A 22,720-nucleotide genomic window follows, 5' to 3' on the forward strand; every position below is an offset into this window, starting at 1 on the left:
CCAGTGAGAAAACTGAATGTGATCGGTGCGTTTCTTCTGCCAGAAGTTTGGGACAAACATGCTGGGTTCAATGGTCTCCAGTATTTCAGCAATTGTTATTCTATAAACTTGAACGTGCAAGTGCATTTGCATTAACATCTCTCTTGCATCTAATATACTGACATTTATGCAGGTATTTGTGTCAGTACATGCAGTTATTTCACTGCTTTTGATAATCTATTGTATTCAAATTTAAAGTGGCAGGCACATTAGATGCACCAAGAACAACAAATAATAAGTACACAAAAACTCTCAGTTATTCCGAGTAAACTAGGCCATGGTTGCGCCAGAACCAAAATAGAGAAAATATCTAGAGGTAATGGTTCTCAAGCACTGGTGCTACCATTTTGATGGTAGCAGCGAGAAGAGAGTGGGAACAGAGTGGCATGGGTCATTGATATTAATTGCCTTTTCAAGGCAGTGCTTCCTTGAGATCCCTTAGTTGGCAATACCCATGCTGGACTAGGCAATGCCCACCACTTTCTACACTTTCCTATGTTCTGAGCCAGGCAGTGATGCAACCAGTCAGTATGCCCTCCACCACACACTGGGGCCTATGAGCAAAGCATAAATGAGTTCAAGGATTAAATGGTTCTGAATGTTTGCACTGATATGGCATGTCTATTCAGCCAGACAGTGCAATTTATTTGTGTTTCTACACTGGGTAAGTTTTAGGATGATCATGGAGTGAATTTTTAAACATGTTTCTGCTGAGCTTTTAAATCAATGCTTTTAACAAAGTTAAAACGACTATATCAGTTGCCCAGAAGATGATAAATTGTATTTCTACAATTCTGATCACATGGGTGCATATATATTGTAATACTTGCAGTAATTACAATCATATCCATATTGTGTTTACATTTTACCTGTCCTTTGTTTAAAGGAAGAACAACATGCAAATACTTCTGCAAATTATGATGTAGAGCTTCTCCATCAAAAAGATGCTCATACTGAACTGCTAAGAAATGGTAAGTTATGATTTATGCACTTGGTTGGCATTTGGCGTAAGGCGATGCTCATTCCTCGGGTTCCAAAGGCAGCTTTCAGACAGTTTCCTGCTAATGTTCGACTGAATTCCTGCTGTCTTTTCATCTTCCAGTCTCCATAAACTCTTTATCCAAAAATTGTTGCTGCTCTAAATAGTACAATCCATCATCCTAGAGAATGCTAACTGACATGATCCTCAGAATTGGCAATGCATTAGTTTTAAAATGTTTCTCTTTAAGGGGCTGTCCCACTACGAGCTAATTCAAGAGCTCTCCCGAGTTAAAAAAAAAACATTGTGGTAAGCACGTAGAATGTACGTTGCGGGTATGTCGGAGACGGGACGTGAAGGTGTTTAGAAATGTCCACGAGAGCCCCGAGTACCTACGAGCGGCTATTACCGTAATTCTCCGAGTTCGAATCAGGGGAAACTCGGAAGAACTCTTGAATTAGCTTGTATAGTGGGACAGCCTCATTACGACCATGGAAGTATGTAATAATAACTACCCCATCTATATAATCTCCTCCAATGATTCAAAACAATACTTTGTTAGATATTTGGACAAATCTATACTCTGAAAGATCACCTCCTCCTGTATGTGAAGTAACTAGTATGGGATGGGGTGGAATGTGGTCGGTTTAGGGTAGGAGGAAAAAGCAAAAGATTTCCTTGCGTCGTGCAAACAGCTTTAATGTCTCTCAGCTTTATGATTTAAATCACTGGCTGACAAGAGAATTCTGCACACACTCGGCTGCTGAATTTTTTGTGAGTTAAGATTTCAGTTGCCCAGAAGATGATAAATTGGATTTTTCTATTTGCACCTGCAGCAGTCTGATCCCCTGGGTGTAACAAATTGTGAGAATGCAGATGAACGGCAGTGCAGTCATTGTATTCATTTAAATAGATGCAATGCCTAGTGCAAAACAAAGTTGGATAACAGAACTAGTGCAAACAAGTGGCCAGTGTGGACCAGGTGGGCCTAAGGGCCTGTTTCCATGCTGTATCTTTCCATTCCATTCATTGATGTTATTAAAGAAGCGGCAAATTTGGCCAATAGTCACGTATTGTTATAAGATGTTAACTCAGATTCTAGACTTTTAAGCAATTCCCCTCTCACCAACCTGAACCCTTTCTGTATAAGAACAGAAACAGGAGTGGGCCAAGTGGACCTTCATGTCTGCTCCACTGTTTGATAAAGTCATGGTTGATCTTTCGCTTCCTATCTTGGTCTTATTGTACGTTTCTGATTTAGTAACAACTAAGTTGTGAAAATAAACGCATGAAACATAGAAGTCCTTGTCCTTCACACCTGCTCTGCTATTCACAATAGTCATGGAAGAACATTTGTCTCAGCATCACTTTTCTGCACTAAACCAATGTTTTTTGATGCAGCATTACTCCAGCATTTTGTGACTATCTCAAAAGTTTCAAAGGTCTTTTATTGTCACGTGTACCAGTTAAGGTACAGTGATATGCGAATTACAAAAACAACAACAAGACACACAATTACATAAGAGTTAACATAAACAACCACCACAGCAGATTCCCAACATTCCTCAATGTGATAGAAGACAATGAGGTCTAATCTTCCCTCATTTTTCTTCCGCGGTCGGGGCGGTCGAAGCCCCCGCAGCCGACGGTCAAAGCTCCCGCAGCCAGCGATCGAAGCCCCCGCATCGGGGCAATCGAAGCCCCCGCGTCTGGGCGGTCGAAGTCGGTCTCTAACCAGTGACTGCGAGCTCCACGATGTTAAAGTCCGCAGGCTCCTGTGGTTGTAGCCCCAAAGTCGATCGCCGACAGGGATGGCGGGCTATGCGATGGTAAGTCCGCAGGCTCCCGCGATGGAGCTCGAAGTCTGTCTCCAGCAAAGGCCGCCAACTCCTCAATGTTGGGCCGCAGTGCGGACGGAGACACGATACGGAAAAAATCGCATCTCCGTCGAGGTAAGAGATTAGAAAAAGTTTCCCCCAACCCCCTCCCCCACCCCCACCCCCACATATAACTAGCTAAAGAACTCTAAAAACATACATTTAACACATACTAAATAAAACGAAGAAGAAAGGGACAGACAGACTGTTGGCAAGGCAGCCATTGCTGACGCCACCCGGTGGAATAAACCAGTATCTGTAGCTCCTTCCTGCACATTCTTTGATCCCAGGGGCGGAAAACCCGGGGGGGGGCCACAGGGGACACGTCCCCCCCATGTTTTGAGACGTGGGGGACAATCCCCCCAAGTTTTTTTTAATCCGGATTTTAAAATCTCCACTTTCCGCGAGACAGTGGAGGTGGGACTGCTGATCGAAGGCGCCGATTGGACAAGAGAGACGTCGGTCAGCAGGCAATGGGGGTGGGACATGATGATTCAGCGTGATGATTGGAGGGGTGGGGGAGGGGGGTGGGACTGAGAATAGAGTGCGGTGATTGGAGGAGGGAGACGTGGCACAGACCTGCACCTCATCCGCAGCCAGGTTTGACTGGGCCTCCAGCGCTGTCCCGTCCCCATCCGAGTGCCCCGCCCCCCCCACGGGTGGCCAGAGAGGTCGAGAGTCAGACGGGAGCTGTACCCCCAGGCCCACAGCCAGCGCAGAGAAGCAGCGCTAAACCCAGTTCAACTCTGCCTGTCCTGCCAGGTGAACCTGCCTGGGCTTGCGGGAAATATGGCCAGTGCGGAGAAGCAGCGCTAGTGTCCCGTCAGTCCAGGCAGGGCTTGTAGGTTAACCCGGCAATACAGGCAGAGTTGACCTGCATTTAGCGCTGGATTGAGCCTCCGAAGCCTCGCGCATGTGTGTGTGAGTGTGTGCATGCGCGCGCGGCCGCCAAAAAATTCTATCCCCCCCCCCCCCCGTCCCCCGTCCCCTCCATATTTTGATAGCGAGTTCCATGCCTGTTTGATCCTATTGTTATCCATATATCTCGCGATCTAAAGCCCAACATACCAATTGCCTTCCTAATTGCTTCCTGCATCCGAAATCTAACCGTCAATGATTTGTGTCCAAGGACACTTGTGAACGCCACCATCTTTCAATCCCTCAATATTTCTAAAATATTCAGCTATTTTTTTTCCCACAATTTTCCACCTATTTCATCCTTTGTTTGCACCTTGGCTTTCAATGTATCCCCAAAGCCTTTCCACGTTCTTCTCGAATATATTACACTTATAATCTCATCCAAACCATTGATATGGATTATGAACAGCGGAGGCTACGGTACCAATTCTTGTTGCACCCCACTATTGACAGACTCCCAATGTGAATCCTTACTCTCTGTCCATGCTAGTATATTACCCTTTAATCTCTTATGCTCTAATTTGGTTTATTAGCCTCTTGGCTTGGCACCTCATAAGGAACAGTAGAATTAGGCCATTCGGCCCATCGTCTACTTCGCCAATCAATCATGGCTGATCTATCCCTTCTAACTCCATTCTCCTGCATTCTCCCCATAACCTCTGTAATCTGTACTAATCAAGAATGCCTTCTGAAAGTCTAGGTATGTGATGTCCTTTTTTCGCCCATTTTCCTCCCGTCTCCCTCTTGATGTAGATGCAAACATTATAATTGGCCTCGGAATAAATGACGGCCATGAACAATGAGGGACAGTTTTACTCAAACATAGAAGATCCTAAGAGGGCTTGACAAGGGCAGTGTTGAGATATTTTTTACTAGTCATGAACAAGCGAATGCAGCTACAAAATAAGGGATTTGTTATTTAAAAGTAATGCGCATGACATTTCTTCTCTTGGTGCCTCTCAGGAATTGTCTAACCCCAAGGGTTTTGGAGGCCACATGTTTTTAAGGTGGACATAAAGAAATTGAAATATGAGTAATTTGGGTTTACAAGGAACAAGCACAGAAGAGGATTTGAAGTCAACATAGATCAACCATGGTCATATTGAATGATGGGAAAGGCTTGAGGGACTTGGTTGCCTACTCTTATTTTCTTTGCTTCTTCTCTGATCAAGCCAAATGGGAAAATGGAGCTTGGTGCAAATTGTATTACAGGCAGTGGAAATGTAATTGTCATTCCCCAACATTGAGCAGCTGAGACTCTATCGTAAGCCCACTATTGTGCTAGCGAGTTCACGTTCAAGGTCTATCTGGTGTTCTGACGAATACAATGGCATCAGAGTCAAATATATTGTACTAGCAAAATTGTGGTAAAGAGCAGCCAAAGAATGTAACTGAGTCAAAAGCAGCTTTGAGATCCATGCATTTTATCCACAGAGGACCCTGCCTTGTTTTGAAGATGTAAAACAATATGCTGAGATTTCTGGTCGGCGCGGACCCGGTAGGCCGAAGGGCCTGTTTCCGCGCAGTATCTCTAAAACTAAAAACTAAAACTAATATGGTAGTACAGTCAATAGTTAAACATTACAATACAAAACTGCTTTGACCCTGAAGTGGTTTTATAATGCTGAAGTTGATTTTTAATTTTTAAATATGGCAATTGTTTTTGCCAGACAGGTGAGTCGTGTCTTATTATTAATTGTTCCTTCAAGTGGCCATTCCTTTTTCCCTTTTGACTTTAGAGATACAGCGCAGAAACAGGCCCTTTGTGGCGGGTCTGCACCGACCAAACATCCCTTACACTAGCACTATCCTACACACTAAGGACAATTTACAATTGTACCGAAGCCAAATAATCCAACAAACAAGTAAGGCTTTGGAGTGTGTGAGGCGACCAGAACACCCGGAGAAAACCCACGCAGTCACATGAGAACGTACAAACTCTGTGCAGCCAGCACCCGAAGTCAGGATCGAACCCAGGTCTCTGGCGCTGTAAGGCAGCAACTCTACCGGCTGCGTCACCGTGCTGGCCTTATTGAAGGCTTGAACTATGCCCTTCTCGCAATCCCTGGCCAAGTATTAAGTTTGGCCTGAACAAGTGCTATAAGGTTCAAACTAGCTTTGATGAAAAGTGGACTTTGTATTTGTGCAAATTAGCACAATCTATATCTTGACATAATGTGATTAAGATTATCACCATGCATTTTATTAAGTAATACATTTAATGGAATTTGTGCAGTGGCTTCAGAAAATATCTGAATGGTAGTTTTATGACAAAGATTTTCTTGAGAATACAAAACAAAAGAATCAATGCTGGGAAATGAGCTTTATAATATTATTAGCAATTTTAAAGTTTATCATTTTGTGCTTTTTAAATACTAAGTTATTTGTTTTTACTTACAGAAGGGAAGAACATGCAAGCAATAGGTATGTCCAATTTTATTAATTATAATTGCATACAATTTTGAACGGTTTGAATTTCATTTGTATTTACATTGGAATTGCACCTTTTATGGCAGCACTCTCATACAGGTCAGCCTGGGCAGGACTGCTTGTCATGGTTGCTGTATTTTAGCAATGTTGAAACTGAGAAAAAGACCCCACAGTGTTATATAAAAAAGAGAAGGGGGTTCTCGGAGAGACCAATATTTATTTTGTAAACAACACTGCTAAAACAGGTTATGTTGCTGCCTTAAGTGGACCTTGCTGTGAGGATTTTTTTCTTTTATTTCTCCTTGTGAAATGCAAAGTCTTGACTGCTCACAGCATTATGGCAGTTTTCATGGGTTAAAAAAATGGTGCAAAGTAAGTTTATCCATTTGAGAATATAAATGCATAAGAAGGAACTGCAGATGCTGGTTTATCTGGAAGATAGACACAGTACCGGAGTACCTTAGCAGGCCAGGCAACATCTCTGGAGAAAAGGATGATCTGAGGAAGGGTTCTGACCCGAAACGTAATCTATCCTTTTTCTCCAGAGATGGTGCCTGACCTGCTCAGTTACTCCAGCACCTTGTGTCTGACTGAGAAATATAAATGGTGGGATGCAAGTTTAATCTTAAATTTGGTTCACTTCAGTAGTTACATTTCAAGAACCAGTTAAGCAGAATATTAGAGTAATGCTAAGATATTACATTCTTATGCTGCCTCACCCGCTGAGTTTCTCCAGCAATTTTATCTACCTTCGATTTTTCCAGCATCTTCAGTTCCTTCTTAAGCATGTTCTTTCAAGTGTTGTCATCTTGTGTAAGACATAAAGGTGTAACTCTGATATGACAAGATCCTTTCATAACTTGGTACCTGCATAATAGAAAATGTTTCAGCATCTCCAGTTAGTGTGTAAATATTCTTATCGTGTTTATGTTGAGCTTGGTGTTCCAGTGCCTGCACTGAAGCTATTGCAGCATAAGTTTAGATTTCTGTTGCTTGAATTCATGTTAGAAGAAAAACCTTAATATCGCTTCTTACATTTGTAGGTGACCACTTCAAAGGAAAGAAAGGTAACTGGTAGTGTAACTTAGTGTTTCATTTAACAGTTTTTTTAAACAGGTTTAGAATTTCTTCCAAAGGGGATATTCAATGATGTAGATGAAGTCCAGTCTCACATCAGATTTGTATAAGAGTCATTTATCAAAACTGGAACATCAATGCAAATGTACCTGAATCAAAATCAATTTTAATTATCCTTGAATAATCTTGATGGTTTAATTTTGATTTTGCCTTACAAGAGATATCAAGAGCCTGGGAAGAACAGAGTAGAATTTATATCAATAATGCGTGCTTCTTATCGAGAGGAGAGGAATTATTTTTGAACTAATGGGCTTTGAGGTCTGAGAACTAATTTAGTACATGTCTTCAAAACCAAATGACAACTTAATAAATAAAATCAGGATAAATAACCGGAAAGATTCCCATAAATTAAATCAAGAGGAAATCTATTCCATCTAGTTGACACAACATTAACTAGGTGTAAACACAAGGGAAGATAGACACAAATTGCTGGAATAACTCTGAAGAAAAGGATTAGTCGACGTTTCGGGTCCAGACTCTAGGTCAGAGTACAAATGCAAGGGCATATAAATACAAGGGCATCAAATGGAGAACAAAAAAAGGTGTCTTTATGCAGCAAGTTGTAAGAATATTAAATGGAGTACCGAATACAACATTCAGCTCATATTATGAAGTGGAGTAAGAAAAAATAAAAAGGAAGACATAAGAATTGTTTGTAAGGGACAGCAGAATGGGTTTAAATGGACAGCCATTGCGGATACTGGTATGTATGTCATTTGCTGCTTTGCTGCGTCATGAATGTGCTGCCACTGGCTATCTGTTTTAAACTTTATTAATTTTACTTGGACGTTGCAGGATAACACGGGCGAAATTGTGTCAAAAATACAAAATACTGAATGCTTGCTACTCATAGAAAGGATCTGTTAACATTTTTGCTTACTCCTAAAGACATGGCTAGGTTTGATCAGATCTTCCCTGGCTCATTGCTCATTGTGTACCTTTGACCTCCCGGTGGCTCAGCACTTCAACTCCCCCTCCCATTCCCAATCCGACCTCTCTGTCCTGGGTCTCCTCCATTGCCAGAGTGAGCAACAGCGGAAATTGGAGGAACAGCACCTCATATTCCGTCTGGGGTCCTTGCGCCCTTATGGCATCAACATTGAATTCCCCCAATTTGGCTAGCCTGTGCTGTCTCCTCCCCTTCCTTCACCCTCTAGCTGTCTCCTCCCACCCTCCCATCCGCCCGCCCTCGGGCTCCTCCTCCTCCTCCCTTTTTCCTGCTTTCTTTCCCCACCCCCCATTAGTCTGAAGAAGGGGTTCGGCCCGAAACGTCGCCTATTTCCTTCGCTCCATAGATGCTGCTGCACCCGCTGAGTTCCTCCAGCAATTTTGTGTACCTTCCCTGGCTCATTAATTGGAGAACCAAGTGTCAATGCAGGGTTATAATCTGGACATATTCCCTTGAACTGTACCTTCTGTTCTTTAATTATAGTTGGGATTGGAAGCCCACCCTGTATGCAACATTCTCATTTCTTTAGCTATGGCTATTATCTGTCAAGGCATCTCATTAAAGCCATGGCTAAAGTTGAGTCTTGCTGCAATAAGTATGTAGCTATTCAATATTGTTTGCATTGAACTCTCATGAAAATAATCTTATGTCTTTAGGATCTGCTTTCTGACCTTTTGATATTTCTCTTCTAGAGCATTAAAATGGCATTTTAATTTACTCAATGTTTTGAATTTTCCTTGTTCAAACTGAATGCTATTTTCTATTTGGTTTTATGTTGCAGTTGATCCACATCTATGTAATAGCAATAGAGATGGCGTTGTCAAAGACACCGTGACATTAAAGTGGTGCACTCCACGAACTAATAATATAGGTAGGTATGACATTTAAATTACTTGTAAATCAACAGGAAAAACATTCATAATATCACTTACATTTATTTTTAGCATGCTCACAAATATTTAAATAAGGTGATATTATCCAGTTTCAAAAAGAGTGATTCATTATTGTTTTACTTCTGTATTTCAAGTCTCTACTTGCATGGAATGGATCCACATAATATAGTGTAGCCATGATCTATTTAAGGATTAAATTAAAAGATGCAATTGTGGGGCATTTATCACTGCAGTTTAAGATTCCAATTAACATTGGCAGTGGAAATTAATAAACTTTGAGAATAGAGACCAAAACTTGCTAACACACAATTTCTCCCCAGAGTCTCTCCCTATAACCGTCTGGCTTCAGCAAGGGCTGTGGTCAACATCCTCTCAGTCTGTGAGGGGCCTCTGTAGATTGGTCCATCATAATTTGTGCAAGGCAGACTCATCCATTGGGAGAAGAGGCAGCAATCTGTGGGATAGTGAGAACAATATGTGGAGTGTGAGGGTACCATGAGTTCTCAATTCCATGCTTTTGACTGTTGTAGTCTACGGCTAGTTGACATCACATTGTTGACGAACATCTTGGAACAGATCAGTGACAAGCAACAAACCTTTGGAGCTGAAAAACCTAATTCTGCAGTGAAGGCGTGGCGAGATAAGGCTTAGAGGGTAGCTTCTGAAGTCACCTCCAACGTGACCCCACCACTCGCCACATCTTCCCATCTCCCCCCATGTCTGCCTTCCGCAAAGACCACTCCCTCCGCAACTCCCTCGTCAATTCTTCCCTTCCCTCCCGCACCACCCCCTCCCCGGGCACTTTCCGTTGCAACCGCAAGAAATGCAACACCTGTCCCTTCACCTCCCCCCTCGACTCCATTCAAGGACCCAAGCAGTCGTTCCAGGTGCGACAAAGGTTCACCTGTATCTCCTCCAACCTCATCTACTGCATCCGCTGCTCTAGATGTCAGCTGATTTACATCGGGGAGACTAAGCATAGGTTGGGCGATCGTTTCGCCGAACACCTCCGCTCAGTCCGCAATAACCAACCTGACCTCCCGGTGGCTCAGCACTTCAACTCCCCCTCCCATTCCCAATCCGACCTCTCTGTCCTGGGTCTCCTCCATTGCCAGAGTGAGCAACAGCGGAAATTAGAGGAACAGCACCTCATATTCCGTCTGGGGACCTTGCGTCCGGATGGCATTAACATTGAATTCTCCCAATTTTGCTAGTCCTTGCTGTCTCCTCCCCTTCCTCAACCCTCTAGCTGTCTCCTCCCACCCTCCCATCCGCCCGCCCTCGGGCTCCTCCTCCTCCTCCCCTTTTCCTTCCTTCTCCCCCCCACCCCCCATCAGTCTGAAGAAGGGTTTTGGCCCGAAACGTCGCTATTTCCTTCGCTCCATAGATGCTGCTGCACCCGCTGAGTTTCTCCAGCAATTTTGTGTACCTTCGATCTTCCAGCATCTGCAGTTCCTTCTTGAACAGCTTCTGAAGTCTGATGCTTTACCTGAATCCAGTGCAGTTAATGACTGTTATTCAATTATAATTCTTTGAAATCTATAAGAGCATTTCTCTTCACAACGTCCTCAATTGCTTGTGCAGGAAGGAACTGCAGGTGGTGGGTCAGGCAGCATCTCTGGAGAAATGGAATAGGTGATGTTTCCACTTGAAACCCTTCTTCCGACCGACTGAAGAAGGGTCTCGGCCTGAAACGCCACCTATTCCTTTTCTCCAGAGATGCTGCCTGACCCACTGAGTTATTCCAGCAATTTTTGGCTATCTTCCTCAACAGTTTGTCAGATAAGGACATTATAAATTGAAACCAGAATAGCCTTAAGGACCCTCTGCTCCTTCATTCAATAAAAGCATGACTGATCGAGTCTTGAATTTCTATTCTTCTGCCTGATATTCCCATAGGTCTATAATAATAATAATAATAATAAATTTTATTTAATGGGCGCCTTTCAAATATCTCAAGGACACCTTACATAGTATATCGGAATAACATATAATCGGAATAAAACAAGTAATAAAGACATCACAGAGACACAAATTAAAAAACAGGATTCAATCCAAAAACAGAAAATCAAAAACACAGTGTGAAGAGGGAGCAGCGGCAGCCAAAGCGCGCCAGCGTTCACTCTCTCTTCACGGCAGCCATCTTGGACACAGACCTACAAGACTACAATTAGACAAAAAAATCATCCCCCCACAGTGGGTAGCACTGTGGAGGAAGGCACAATGTCCAGTCCCCACCCCATGTTCACCCCAAAGTCAGGCCTATTGAGGCCACCGCAATTGCCTCTACGGAGGCCCGATGTCCCTGGCCGTTCTCACCGGGTGGTCTTGCCCCGGCGTCGGGAGAGTCCTTTCGGCGGCTGGGCCACCTGGAATGGCCGCTTCCTGGTTGGAGCCCGCGGCTGCCGAAGCCGACAAGGCCGCGCCGGTTTGGAGCTCCCAGGCTCCCGATGACAAAATCGGCGCCGCCTCTCCGCTCCGCAGACCCGGAGCCCGGAGTTGTTGCTCTCGGCGACCCAGCTCGCCAAGCTCCAGTGCGTCGCTCCAGCGCGGCGACCCAGGCAAGGGATCGCCCGCTCCGCTCCAGCGCTCCAATGCTGTGCCGCCGCCAAGGCCGAGGTGCTGGGCGGTTTTCGCCAGGAAACGGCGCTCCAAGCCCGCAGGTAGGCCACGAGGACGTGTCGACGGGCAGCCCGGAGAAAAGGCTGCCACACCGACCAGGTAGGGACCTAGAAATTAAGTTTACACCTACCCCCCACAATAAAAAGACCATATCCCCTACAAACAAAAAACAGGACTCACTAAAAACTATAAAAAAAACGGATTTAAAACGGACGGCTGCTGGCTAGCAGCCGTTCACCAAGATGGCTCCTCCTCTATGTCCAAGAATCTGCACATTTTCAGTTTTCAATTACCTCTACCTCCACAGCTTTCTAGGGCAGGGAATTCCAAAGATTCGCACCTCTCAGAAGTGATTTTACCTTATCTCTATCTTTAGAGGGAGGAACTGAAGGGAATCCACATTAGTCAGAAAATGGTGTTAGATAAACTGTTGGGACTGAAGGCAGATAAATCCCCAGGGCCTGATTGTCTGCATCCCAGCGTTCTCAAGGAGGTGGCCCGAGAAATCATGGATGCATTGGTGATCATTTTCCAAAGTTCTCTTGACTCTGGATCAGTTCCTATGGACTGGGGGGTAGCGAATGTAACTCCACTTTTTAAGAAAGGAGGGAGAGAGAAAACAGGTAATTTTGGACCAGTTCGCCTTACATCGGTAGTGGGGAAGATGCTGGAGTCGATTATTAAAGATGTTATAGCAGCGCATTTAGAAAGCAGTGACAGGATCGGTCAGTCAGCATGAATTTATGAAGGGGAAATCATGCTTGACTAATCATTTGGAATTTTTTGAGGATGTAACAAGTAGAATGGACAAGGGAGAGCCAGTGGATGTGGTGTATCTGGACTTTCAAAAAGCCTTTGACAAGGTCCCACACGAGATTAGTGTGCAAAATTGGAGCACATGGTATCGGGAGTAGGGTATTGACATGGATAGAGTACTGGTTGGCAGACAGGAAGCAAAGAGTAGGAATTAACGCGTCCTTTTCAGAATGGCAGGCAGTGATTAGTGGGGTGCCGCAAGGCTCGGTGCTGTGACCCCAGTTGTTTACAATAAATATTAATGATTTAGACGAGGGAATTAAATGTAACATCTCCAAGTTTGCGGATGACAAAGCTGGGTAGCAGTGTGAACTGCGAGGAGGATGCTGTGAGGCTGCAGGGTGACTTGGATAGGTTGGGTGAGTGGGCAGAAGCAAGGCAGACAGTATAATGTGGATAAATGTGAGGTTATCCACTTTGGTGGCAAAAACAGGAAGGCAGATTATTATCTGAATGGTGTCAGATTAGGAGAAGGGGAGGTGCAACAAAACCTGGATGTGCTTGTACATCAATCATTGAAATTAAGCACGCAGGTACAGCAGGCAGTGAAGAAAGCCAATGGCATGTTGGACTTCATTGCGAGATTTGAGTTTAGGAGCAAGGAAGTCCTACTGCAGTTGTACAGGGCCCTGGTGAGACTGCACCTGGAATATTGTGTGCAATTTTTGGGGAATCTTAATTTGGGGAAGAACATTATTGCTATTGAGGGAATGCAGCGTAGGTTCACCAGGTTAATTCTCGGGATGGCGGGACTGACGTATGATGAAAGAATGGGTCGACTGGGCTTGTATTCGCTGGAATTTAGAAGAATGAGAGGAGATCTTAGAGAAACATATAAAATTCTTAGAGGATTGGACAGGGTAGATGCAAGAAAAATGTTCCTGATGTTGGGCGAGTCCAGAACCAGGGGTCACTGTTGAAGAATAACGGGTAGGCCATTTAGGACTGAGATGAGGATGAATTTTTTCCACCCAAAGAGTTGAGTCTGTGGAATTATTTGCCACAGAAGGCAGTGGAGGCCAATTCACTGGATGTTTTCAAGAGAGTTAGAGTTAGCTCTGAGGGCTAATGAAATCAAGGGATATGGGGGGGAAAGCAGGAACGGGGTACTGGTCCTGGATGATCAGCCATGACCATATTGAATGGCGGTGCTGGCTCGAAGGGCCGAATGGCCTACTCCTGCACCTATTTTCTATGTAAAGGGTAATCTCTTATTCTTAAACTGCTTGTATGTAATCTCAAGGAACTGCAGATGCTGGTTTACCAAAGCAAGACACAAAATACTGAAATAGCGGGTCAGGCAACGTCTCCAGAGAACATGGATGTTGATGTTTCATCACCCATCCATGTTCTCCAATTGCAGAAAGAATTCCCTACATCTATACCCCAAACCCACTGCAATCAATGCAAACATTCCTTTTGCCTTACTAATTACTTATTCTACCTGTACAGTGACTTTGTCTTTTATGTAGCTGCACTCAAATCTGTGCGTGCATCAGTATTGAAGTCGCTCTTCAATTAAATCCTTGTCACCTTTTCGTATTAAACTGGATAATCTCACATAGTCATACGGCACAGAAAAATAACTTTGGGCTCAACACAGCTAAGGCTGTGTTCATCTATGCCACTTATTCACGTTTGGCCCATATGCCTTTAAACCTTTGCTATTCATATTCCTGCGTTGTTCTCTGTTCACCAAAGTTTCCTTACTCACTTAGTAAATCGATATCCATTTACAGGCTCTTACAACTTGCACTTCTTCTGACCTACCCTTCTGTCAGATACACAAGTGTTTATCCTTGCTAGCATATTGCTGCCAAGACCATGAACTCTTAGCTTGTGTAGTAACCTCTCATATCAACATTGAACAGTACAGCACATGAATAGGCCCACCATGAACGTGCCAAACATGATGGCAAATGAAATTGATTTAGTGTAATCTTCTTAGCATATGATCCCTGTCCTTCCTTTCCCTGCTTATTTATGTTCCTATCTAAAAACCTCAAGGATTTAAGAGGCACTTAAATTATGTAGAAATTCCCCTTTCTTCATTCTTTATTCCAATTTTCATGTCCTCGTCCAAGCCAACCAGCTCAATTAGTTTGCTTAATCTTCAACACATCCTCAAACGTGTGCTCCTAACGCTTGTGAAGCATGTGCTTAACAGTGACCCACAATGATTGTGAGTTAGTTTCTGGCGGAAGACCCTCATGTTCTGACAAAAGTTCTTCGACTTAGTGTTAAATCTGCTTTACTTTCCACAGTCACTGCCTATCCTGCTGGGTGTTTCCAATGTTTTTTTAATCTGCAATATTTTGATGTAAACCACTTTGTCTTGGTCTGTATTTATTATTTCATTTGTCTTTAGCAACTTTGAATGAGCAGCAAAGATGTTTAGTTTACTTTAGTGATACAACACGGAAACAGGCCCTTCGGCCCACCGGCACAGCACCAATCAGCGATCCCCGCATATTAACACTATCCTACACACACTAGGGACAACTTTTACATTTACCAAGCCAATTTACTTACATACCTGTACGTCTTTGGAGTGTGGGAGGAAACCGAAGATCTCGGGGAAATCCCACGCGTTCACGGGGAGAACGTACAAACGCCGTACAAACAGCACCCATGGTCGGGATCGAACCTGGGTCTCTGGTGCTGCAAGCGTTGTAAGGCAACAATTCTACCGCTGCACCACCGTGTCTCTATATGAGAGATTGTTCTGACCAGGAGTTTAGAATAACTGCTTTCACCTACATAGAAGAACATAGATATTTGCTTTTTCTCAGTCTGCCTGGGCCTACGTGATCTCCCAGTTGCTAAACATTTTAACTCTCATTCCCATACTGACCTTTCTGTCCTGGGCCTCCTCCACTGTCAGATTGAGGCCAAACACAAATTGGAGGAACAGCACCTCATATTTCGCTTGGGCAGCTTACAACCCAGCGGTATAAATATTGATATCTCGAATTTCAAGTAACCCTTGCTTTCCCTCTCTCTCCGTTCCTTCACAACCCTTGTTCTCCGACTAGTTTCACTGTCCTAATTAATTTTACTGATTGTATGCCTTGTTGTCATCTTTGATTTGTCCTTTTCACACCTTGCATTCTCTTTGTACCCTTCCATATCTCTAGTTTCCTTCTCCCCGACTCTCAGTCTGAAGAAGGGTCTCGACCCAAAAGGTCATCCAATCCTTCTCTCAAGAGATGCTGCCTGTACCGCTGAGTTACTCCACCTTTTTGTGTGTCTCTTCGATATTCGCCAGAGACGCGTGGTCTTGCAGATGCTGGAATCTTGAGAAAAACACAGTGGTGGAAGAACTCAGCGGGTTGGGCAGCATCTGAGGAGGCAGTGGGGGAACCAGATGCAAAATGTCGCCTGTCCACTACTCGACAGATGCTGCCTGACCCACTGAGTTCCTTCAGCACATTTCATGCGGTCTTGGATGGAACTGTTCTCACATCATGGTTTGGGAACAACTCCATCCAAGACTCTAAGAAATTGCAGAGAATTGTGGCTGCTGCCCAGACCAGCACACAAACCAACCTCCCTTCCATTGACTCAACTCACACTTCAGGCTGTCTCAGCTAGGCCTCCAGCATAATCAAGAACAAGTCTCACTCCCTCTTCTACCCTCTCCCATCAGGCAAGAGGTAAAGTGTGAAAATGCACACCTCCAGATCCGGGGACAGTATTTTCCCAGCTGTTATCAGGCAGCTGAACAATCCCATAAACAACCAAGGAGCTGTCCTGAGCCACTGTTTACATCATTGGATCTTTCCTTGACCCCAATAATGTATTAACAGGATGCTTTGTAGGCCAGCAGCATATTCAAGGATGAGTCTCACTCCGGCCACTCTTTCTTCACCCCTCTCCCATCAGGCAAGAGGTACAGAAGTGTGAACACGCACACCTCCAGAATCAGGGACAGTTTCTTACCAGCTGTTATCAGGCAACTGCAAAATCCTACCACAACTAGAGAGCAGTCCTGAAGTACTATCTACTTCACTGGAGACCCTCAGAATATCTTTAATCGGACTTTACTGGACTTTATCTTGCACTAAACGTCATTCCTTTATTATGTATCTGTACACTGGATGACTCGATTGTAATCATGTATCATGTATTGTAATTATGTTTCCGCTGACTGGTTGGCACACAACAAAAGCTTTTCACAGTACCTCAGTACACGTGACAATAAACTAAACTACGGTAATCACACAGATATTTGCCATATTTTTAGTATTATATGTAATGTTTATTTCTTTCAGAGTTGCACTATTGCACAGGAGCTTTCAGAATATCACCCGTGGATGTAAACAGCAGACCCTCTTCTTGCCTAACAAACTTCTTATTAAATGGTGGGTACCTTTGCCGTAATTAATAGCTGACGTCTATTTGTTGAAGTTGCGTCGAAACTGCTTTTGCTTGGCATCACCTTATGACATATATCGAGATTAAAATTTTGGTTTGTCATATCTCTGGCAAATATCGAAGAGACACACAAAAAGCTGGAGTAACTCATCTTTCTATGCATGAAGCTGTTGTAACAAAGAACCTTATTCTTTCACGATACTGATAAACATGATAATAGTGGGTTTTAATAACCAGTTAAGAGGGGATGATGGCATGTGGGTGTGCATGTAACTATCCTGCCAATGTTTCCTGATATCCATTGATACTTCCTGCTTTCATTGTACTAGTTATATTGTTTGTTCATGAATTGTATGTAGAGGCTTAGTCCTTGCTATTGTAACCTGTCTGAAATGAAGTCTAGGACCAGAGGTCATAGCCTGAGAATTATAGGACGGGCGTCCTTTAGGAAGGAGATGAGAAGGAACTTCATTCGCCAGAGGATAGTGAATCTGTGGAATTCATTGCCACAGAAGGCTGTGGATGCCATCAATGGATATTTTTAAGCCAAAGATTAATTCTTGATTAGTACGGGTTAACAGTCAGTTAGTAGTCAGGGGTTATGGGGCGTAGGCAGGAGAAGGGGTTTAGAGGGAAAGATAGATCAGCCATGATTGAATGGCGGAGTAGACTTGAAGGGTCGAATGGCCTAATTCTGCTCCTTATGAACTAGTCTCCATTGACATTATAATCCATTGACATATATAAGCTGGAGGGAGATAAGGTTATTGAAGCTACCACTTGAAGCTTGGTTATATAACCCCTGGCTAATTTAACCTAATTAAACAGTAATCAATGGGACTATATCCTAGCGTTACTGAATTTATTTTGACAACTTTTTGCCCTGATTAAAAGCAGCACCATTTTCATTTTTCACTTCACTTTACAGCATCTTCTGGTGTAATCATTTAGTGACCTAAATATTAGTTGCTGACTGCTTTTGGGACTTTTTGGGTGAAAACAATATGAAAGGAAAAAGGGAAATAAAATCATACACTGATATAACCTTCACACCAGTTTGCTTATCTAATACAATTAGGCTTAGTGAAATTCGAGTTCTTTAAAATTGCTACTTCCTGATGCTTGAACTTATCATGTTTATATTTTGGTAAACTTTATTCAAAGCCAGGATAGACAATAGACAATAGGTGCAGGAGTAGGCCATTTGGCCCTTTGAGCCAGCACCGCCATTCAATGTGATCATGGCTGATCATCCCCAATCAGTATCCCGTTCCTGCCTTCTCCCCATATCCCCTGACTCCACTATTTTTAAGAGCCCTATCTATATTCTAAAACTGTGACCCCTTGTTCTGGACTCCCCCAACATTGGGTTGTAAAACATATTGCAATGTATTGTTAATGGAATAGTTTTAGGACTTAAAAAATATATATTTATCGAACATTTATAAGGGTGAATATTTTCTACCCAAGGTAGGTAATTTTTAAATTGAAGATTCAAAAAAGTACCAGCACCTAACACACTGAATTTTGCAGTAATTAGTTTTAAAGCACACGTTGCTGTTGTGTGTTTAACAATTCAGATTCAGATTCAACTTTATTGTCATTGTGCAGTGTACAGTACAGAGACAACGAAATGCAGTTTGCATCTCCCTAGAAGAGCGACATAAATATGAGCAATAAATAAATCTATTTACGTGCAAACAGTCATAGTATTTTTTTCCTGGTGGGAGGAGTGTCCCGGGGGGTGGGGGGGTGATTGGCAATCACCGAGGTACAATGTTGAGTAGTGTAACAGCCGCAGGGAAGAAGCTGTTCCTGGACCTGCTGGTCCAGCAACAGAGAGACCTGTAGCGCCTCCCGGATGGTAGGAGGGTAAACAGTCTGTGGTTGGGGTGAGAGCAGTCCTTGGCGATGCTGAGCGCCCTTCGCAGACAACGCTTGCTTTGGACAGACTCAATGGAGGGGAGTGAGGAACCGGTGATGCGTTGGGCAATTTTCACCACCCTCTGCAGTGCTTTCCGGTCGGAGACAGAGCAGTTGCCATACCATACTGTGAAACCGTTGGTAAGGATGCTCTCGATGGTGCAGCGGTAGAAGTTCACCAGAATCTGAGGCGACAGATGGACCTTCTTCAGTCTCCTCAGGAAGAAGAGATGCTGGTGAGCCTTCTTGACCAGAGTTGAGGTATTGTGGGTCCAAGAGAGGTCATCGGAGATGTTGACCCCCAGGAACCTGAAGCTGGAAACACGTTCCACCTCCGTCCCGTTAATGTGGATGGGGGTGTGCGTGCCGCCCCTAGACTTCCTGAAGTCTACAATGAGCTCCTTGGTCTTCTTGGAGTTAAGGGCCAGGTTGTTGTCAGCGCACCATGCTGCTAGGTGCTGGACCTCCTCCCTATAGGCCGACTCATCGTTGTTGCTGATGAGGCCAATCACCGTTGTATCATCTGCATACTTGATGATGGTGTTAGTACCATGTACAGGTGTGCAGTCATAGTTGAAGAGGGAGTAGAGGAGGGGGCTCAGCACACAGCCCTGTGGAACGCCGGTGTTCAGGGTGAGGGTTGAAGAGGTGTGCTTGTCTAACCTAACAGACTGGGGTCTTGGTTAGAAAGTCCAGTATCCAGTTGCAGAGAGAGGGGTCGATGCCCAGGTCACCGAGTTTGGTGATCAATTTAGAGGGTATAATGGTGTTGAATGCTGAGCTGTAATCGATGAACAGCATTCTTACGTAAGTGTCTCTGTTGTCGAGGTGGGAGAGGGCGGAGTGAAGTGCCGTTGAGATGGCATCCTCCGTACTCCTGTTCTTGTAGGCAAACTGATAGGGATCCAATGTGGGGGGTAGGCAGCCTTTGAGGTGTGCCAGGACCAGCCTCTCGAAGCACTTGGTGATGATGGGGGTAAGTGCAATTGGGCGGAAGTCGTTGAGGTTCACCACAGTGGAATGTTTTGGCACCGGCGCGATGGAGGTGGTTTTAAGGCACGTGGGGACAACTGCTTGGGCAAGTGACAGGTTGAAGATGTCAGTCCAGACGTCTGTCAGCTGCGCAGCACAGGCCCTGAGCACGCGCCCGGGGATGCCGTCAGGGCCAGCAGCCTTACGTGCATTAGTCCTACTCAGTGAGGGGCTGGTGATCGGCAGGGAGCACCGCCTTGATGGCCATCTCTAGATTGTCCCTGTCAAAGCGGCCATAGAAGTGGTTAAGCTCCTCAATGAAGGAGGCGTTGCTGGATGTGGGGGTGGTGTTGGTGTATCTATAGTCCGTGATGGCCTGGATGCCTTGCCACATGCGTTGGGGGTCGGAGTTGTTGTTGAAGTGCTCCTCAATCCTGAGCTTATGGCAGTGCTTGGCCTTCTTGATGCCCCTCTTCAGGTTAGCCCTGGATGAACTGTAGGCTCGGGCATCGCCTGACCTGAAAGCGGTGTCCCGTGCTTTCAGCAGTAGCCTGACCTCGCTGTTCATCCATGGCTTCTGATTCGGGAATATGGTCACCTGTTTGAGGGAGGTGACTGTTGATGGTGGAATTTATAAAGTCCAGAACAGAGGATGTATAGGAATCAATGTCCGTGTGGGAGTCAAGGGTGGCCTGGGCTGCAAACGCCTTCCAGTCAGTGTTTCCAAAACACTGCTGAAGTGTGGTCCGCCTCCTCTGACCAGACTTTAACTGACCTCACAGTGGGTTTAACCCGTCTGATGAGTGGGGAGTACTTTGGGAGCAGGAACAATGAGAGGTGATCAGACTGTCCAAGGTGGGAGAGGGGGACGGCTTTGTAAGCTTCAGCCATGTTAGTGTAGACTTTGTCCAGTGTCTTGTCTTCTCTAGTGGCGAAGGAGACATGTTGGTGGAATTTGGGGAGTACAGTCTTCAGGTTGGAGTGATTGAAGTCACCCGCAACAATGAAGGCTGCCTCGGGGTTGTGAGTCTGTTGTTTGCTAATGGCAGTATGCAGAACTTTCATTGCAAGCTTGGCATTAACATCAGGGGGAATATAGGCTGCAGTGCCTATATATTAAGTGAATATCAGATCTGATTTTATTTCTGAAAATTTAAAAAAAAAACTACAGGTGCTGTAAATCTAAAATTAAAAACAGAAAATGTTGAAAATACTCAGCAGACCAGGACCCATTGAGTCTGCCTTTTGACCATGGCTAATCTGTTTTTCCCTCTCAACCCTATTCTGATTTTTTTTTCTTGTTCTGTGTTAATCTTTGAGGTTGAAGAGCGTTTGAGTGAATTGAGAAGGGGAGAGAAGAAGCTCCTTAAGTTGCGGGGAAGGGGGATTTCTCTGAGAAGGCAACACTGAGGTGACCATGGGGATGAACTGTAAACAAGGTTATTGACTGAAAACATAAAACATTAATAATAAAACATTATCGATTAAACATGTGAATTAAATAAAATACCAGAGCAAAAGGAGGCTACAGATTTTTGGTTGTTGAGTAGAGCTACTACTCGTGGAAAAAAAGCTGTTTTTATGTCTGGCTGTGGCAGCTTTGACAATCCGGAGTCACCTTCCAGAAGGAAGTGATTCAAAGAGTTTGTGGCCAGGGTGAGAGTGGTCAGAGATGATCTTGCCCGCTCGCTTCCTGGCTCTTGCAGTGTACAGTTCATCAATGGAGGGAAGGTACAGTCAATAACATTCTCAGCTGATTGAATGATTCACTGCAGCCTCCAGATGTCGTGCTTGGTGGCTGAGCCAAACCAGACCATGATGGAGAAGGTGAGGACAGACTCTACGATGGCCGTGTAGAATTTGACCATCATTGCCTGTGGCAGATTGTGCTTCCTCAGCTGCCGCAGCAAATACATCCTCTGCTGTGCCTTTTTGACTGTGGAGTCGATGGTGGCCCCCATTTAAGGGCCTTGGAGCTGATTGTTCCCAGGAACTTAAAAGACTTCACAGATGTGACTCTACAGTTCTACAGAACTATCTCTGAACTTAAACTTTAAGCTCCGAGATACAGCATGCAAACAGGTCTTTCAGCAACCGTGTCCAGGCCAACAATCAATCACCCATTCACACCAGTTCTATGTTATCCCACTTTAGCATTCACGCCCGACACACCTTGGGGCAATTTCTGCAGCAGCCATTTAACCTGTAAATCTGCACGTCTTTGAGATGTGGGAGGAAGCCAGAACACCTGGTGGAAACCCACGCATGATATAAATAACCCCAATGCTAGTACAAATCAAAACCATAAAGTCCTCAGTGCAACCAAAGGCAGTTCAATACTGTGAGTGTTGTGTCGTGTTCAAGAGCCTGGATGGTTGTTGGGAAGAATCCAGGCTTAACAAGCTTCTTTTGTCTCCTTCTCAATTGTGATGAAGGGTCTATCATGGTCATATAGTGTGGAAAACAGGCCCATCAGTCCAAACTTGCCCACGTTGACCAACATGTCCCACCTGCCTGTGTTTAGCCCATATCCCTATATGTACCATTCTAAATGTTTCTTAAACATTGTGATAGCACCTGCCTCAACTACCTGCAGCTCATTCTGCACACCCACCGTCTATTGCGTTTTAAAAAAAAAGTAACTCCTCAGGTTCCTATTAAATCTTCCACCCCCTCACCTTAAACCTATGTCCTCTGGTTCTCGATTCCCCTGGGCAGAGAGACTCTGTGCGTTTACCCTATCTATTCCTCTCATGGTTTTATATGTCTCTACAAGTTCGCCTCTCAT

At 44.4% G+C, this 22,720-nt stretch overlaps 1 protein-coding gene across 6 annotated transcripts in view; it reads left to right on the forward strand.

The window, feature by feature from the left end:
* Positions 1-22,720, forward strand: part of ints13 (integrator complex subunit 13) — an 81,353-nt gene that overhangs the window by 32,884 nt on the left and 25,749 nt on the right. For 4 of the 6 annotated variants that reach the window (XM_033039430.1, XM_033039429.1, XM_033039433.1 and 1 more), the window contains 5 exons: positions 926-1,010; positions 6,214-6,237; positions 7,287-7,310; positions 9,111-9,200; positions 16,935-17,024. In XM_033039430.1, the coding sequence (XP_032895321.1) occupies positions 926-1,010; positions 6,214-6,237; positions 7,287-7,310; positions 9,111-9,200; positions 16,935-17,024 (313 nt within the window). The remainder of the gene's footprint in view (positions 1-925; positions 1,011-6,213; positions 6,238-7,286; positions 7,311-9,110; positions 9,201-16,934; positions 17,025-22,720) is intronic. The other 2 variants (XM_033039432.1, XM_033039431.1) reach the window with 1 other exon arrangement.

This window comes from Amblyraja radiata, chromosome 21 (genome assembly GCF_010909765.2).
Source record: "Amblyraja radiata isolate CabotCenter1 chromosome 21, sAmbRad1.1.pri, whole genome shotgun sequence".
Classification (NCBI taxonomy): Eukaryota; Metazoa; Chordata; class Chondrichthyes; order Rajiformes; family Rajidae; genus Amblyraja; species Amblyraja radiata.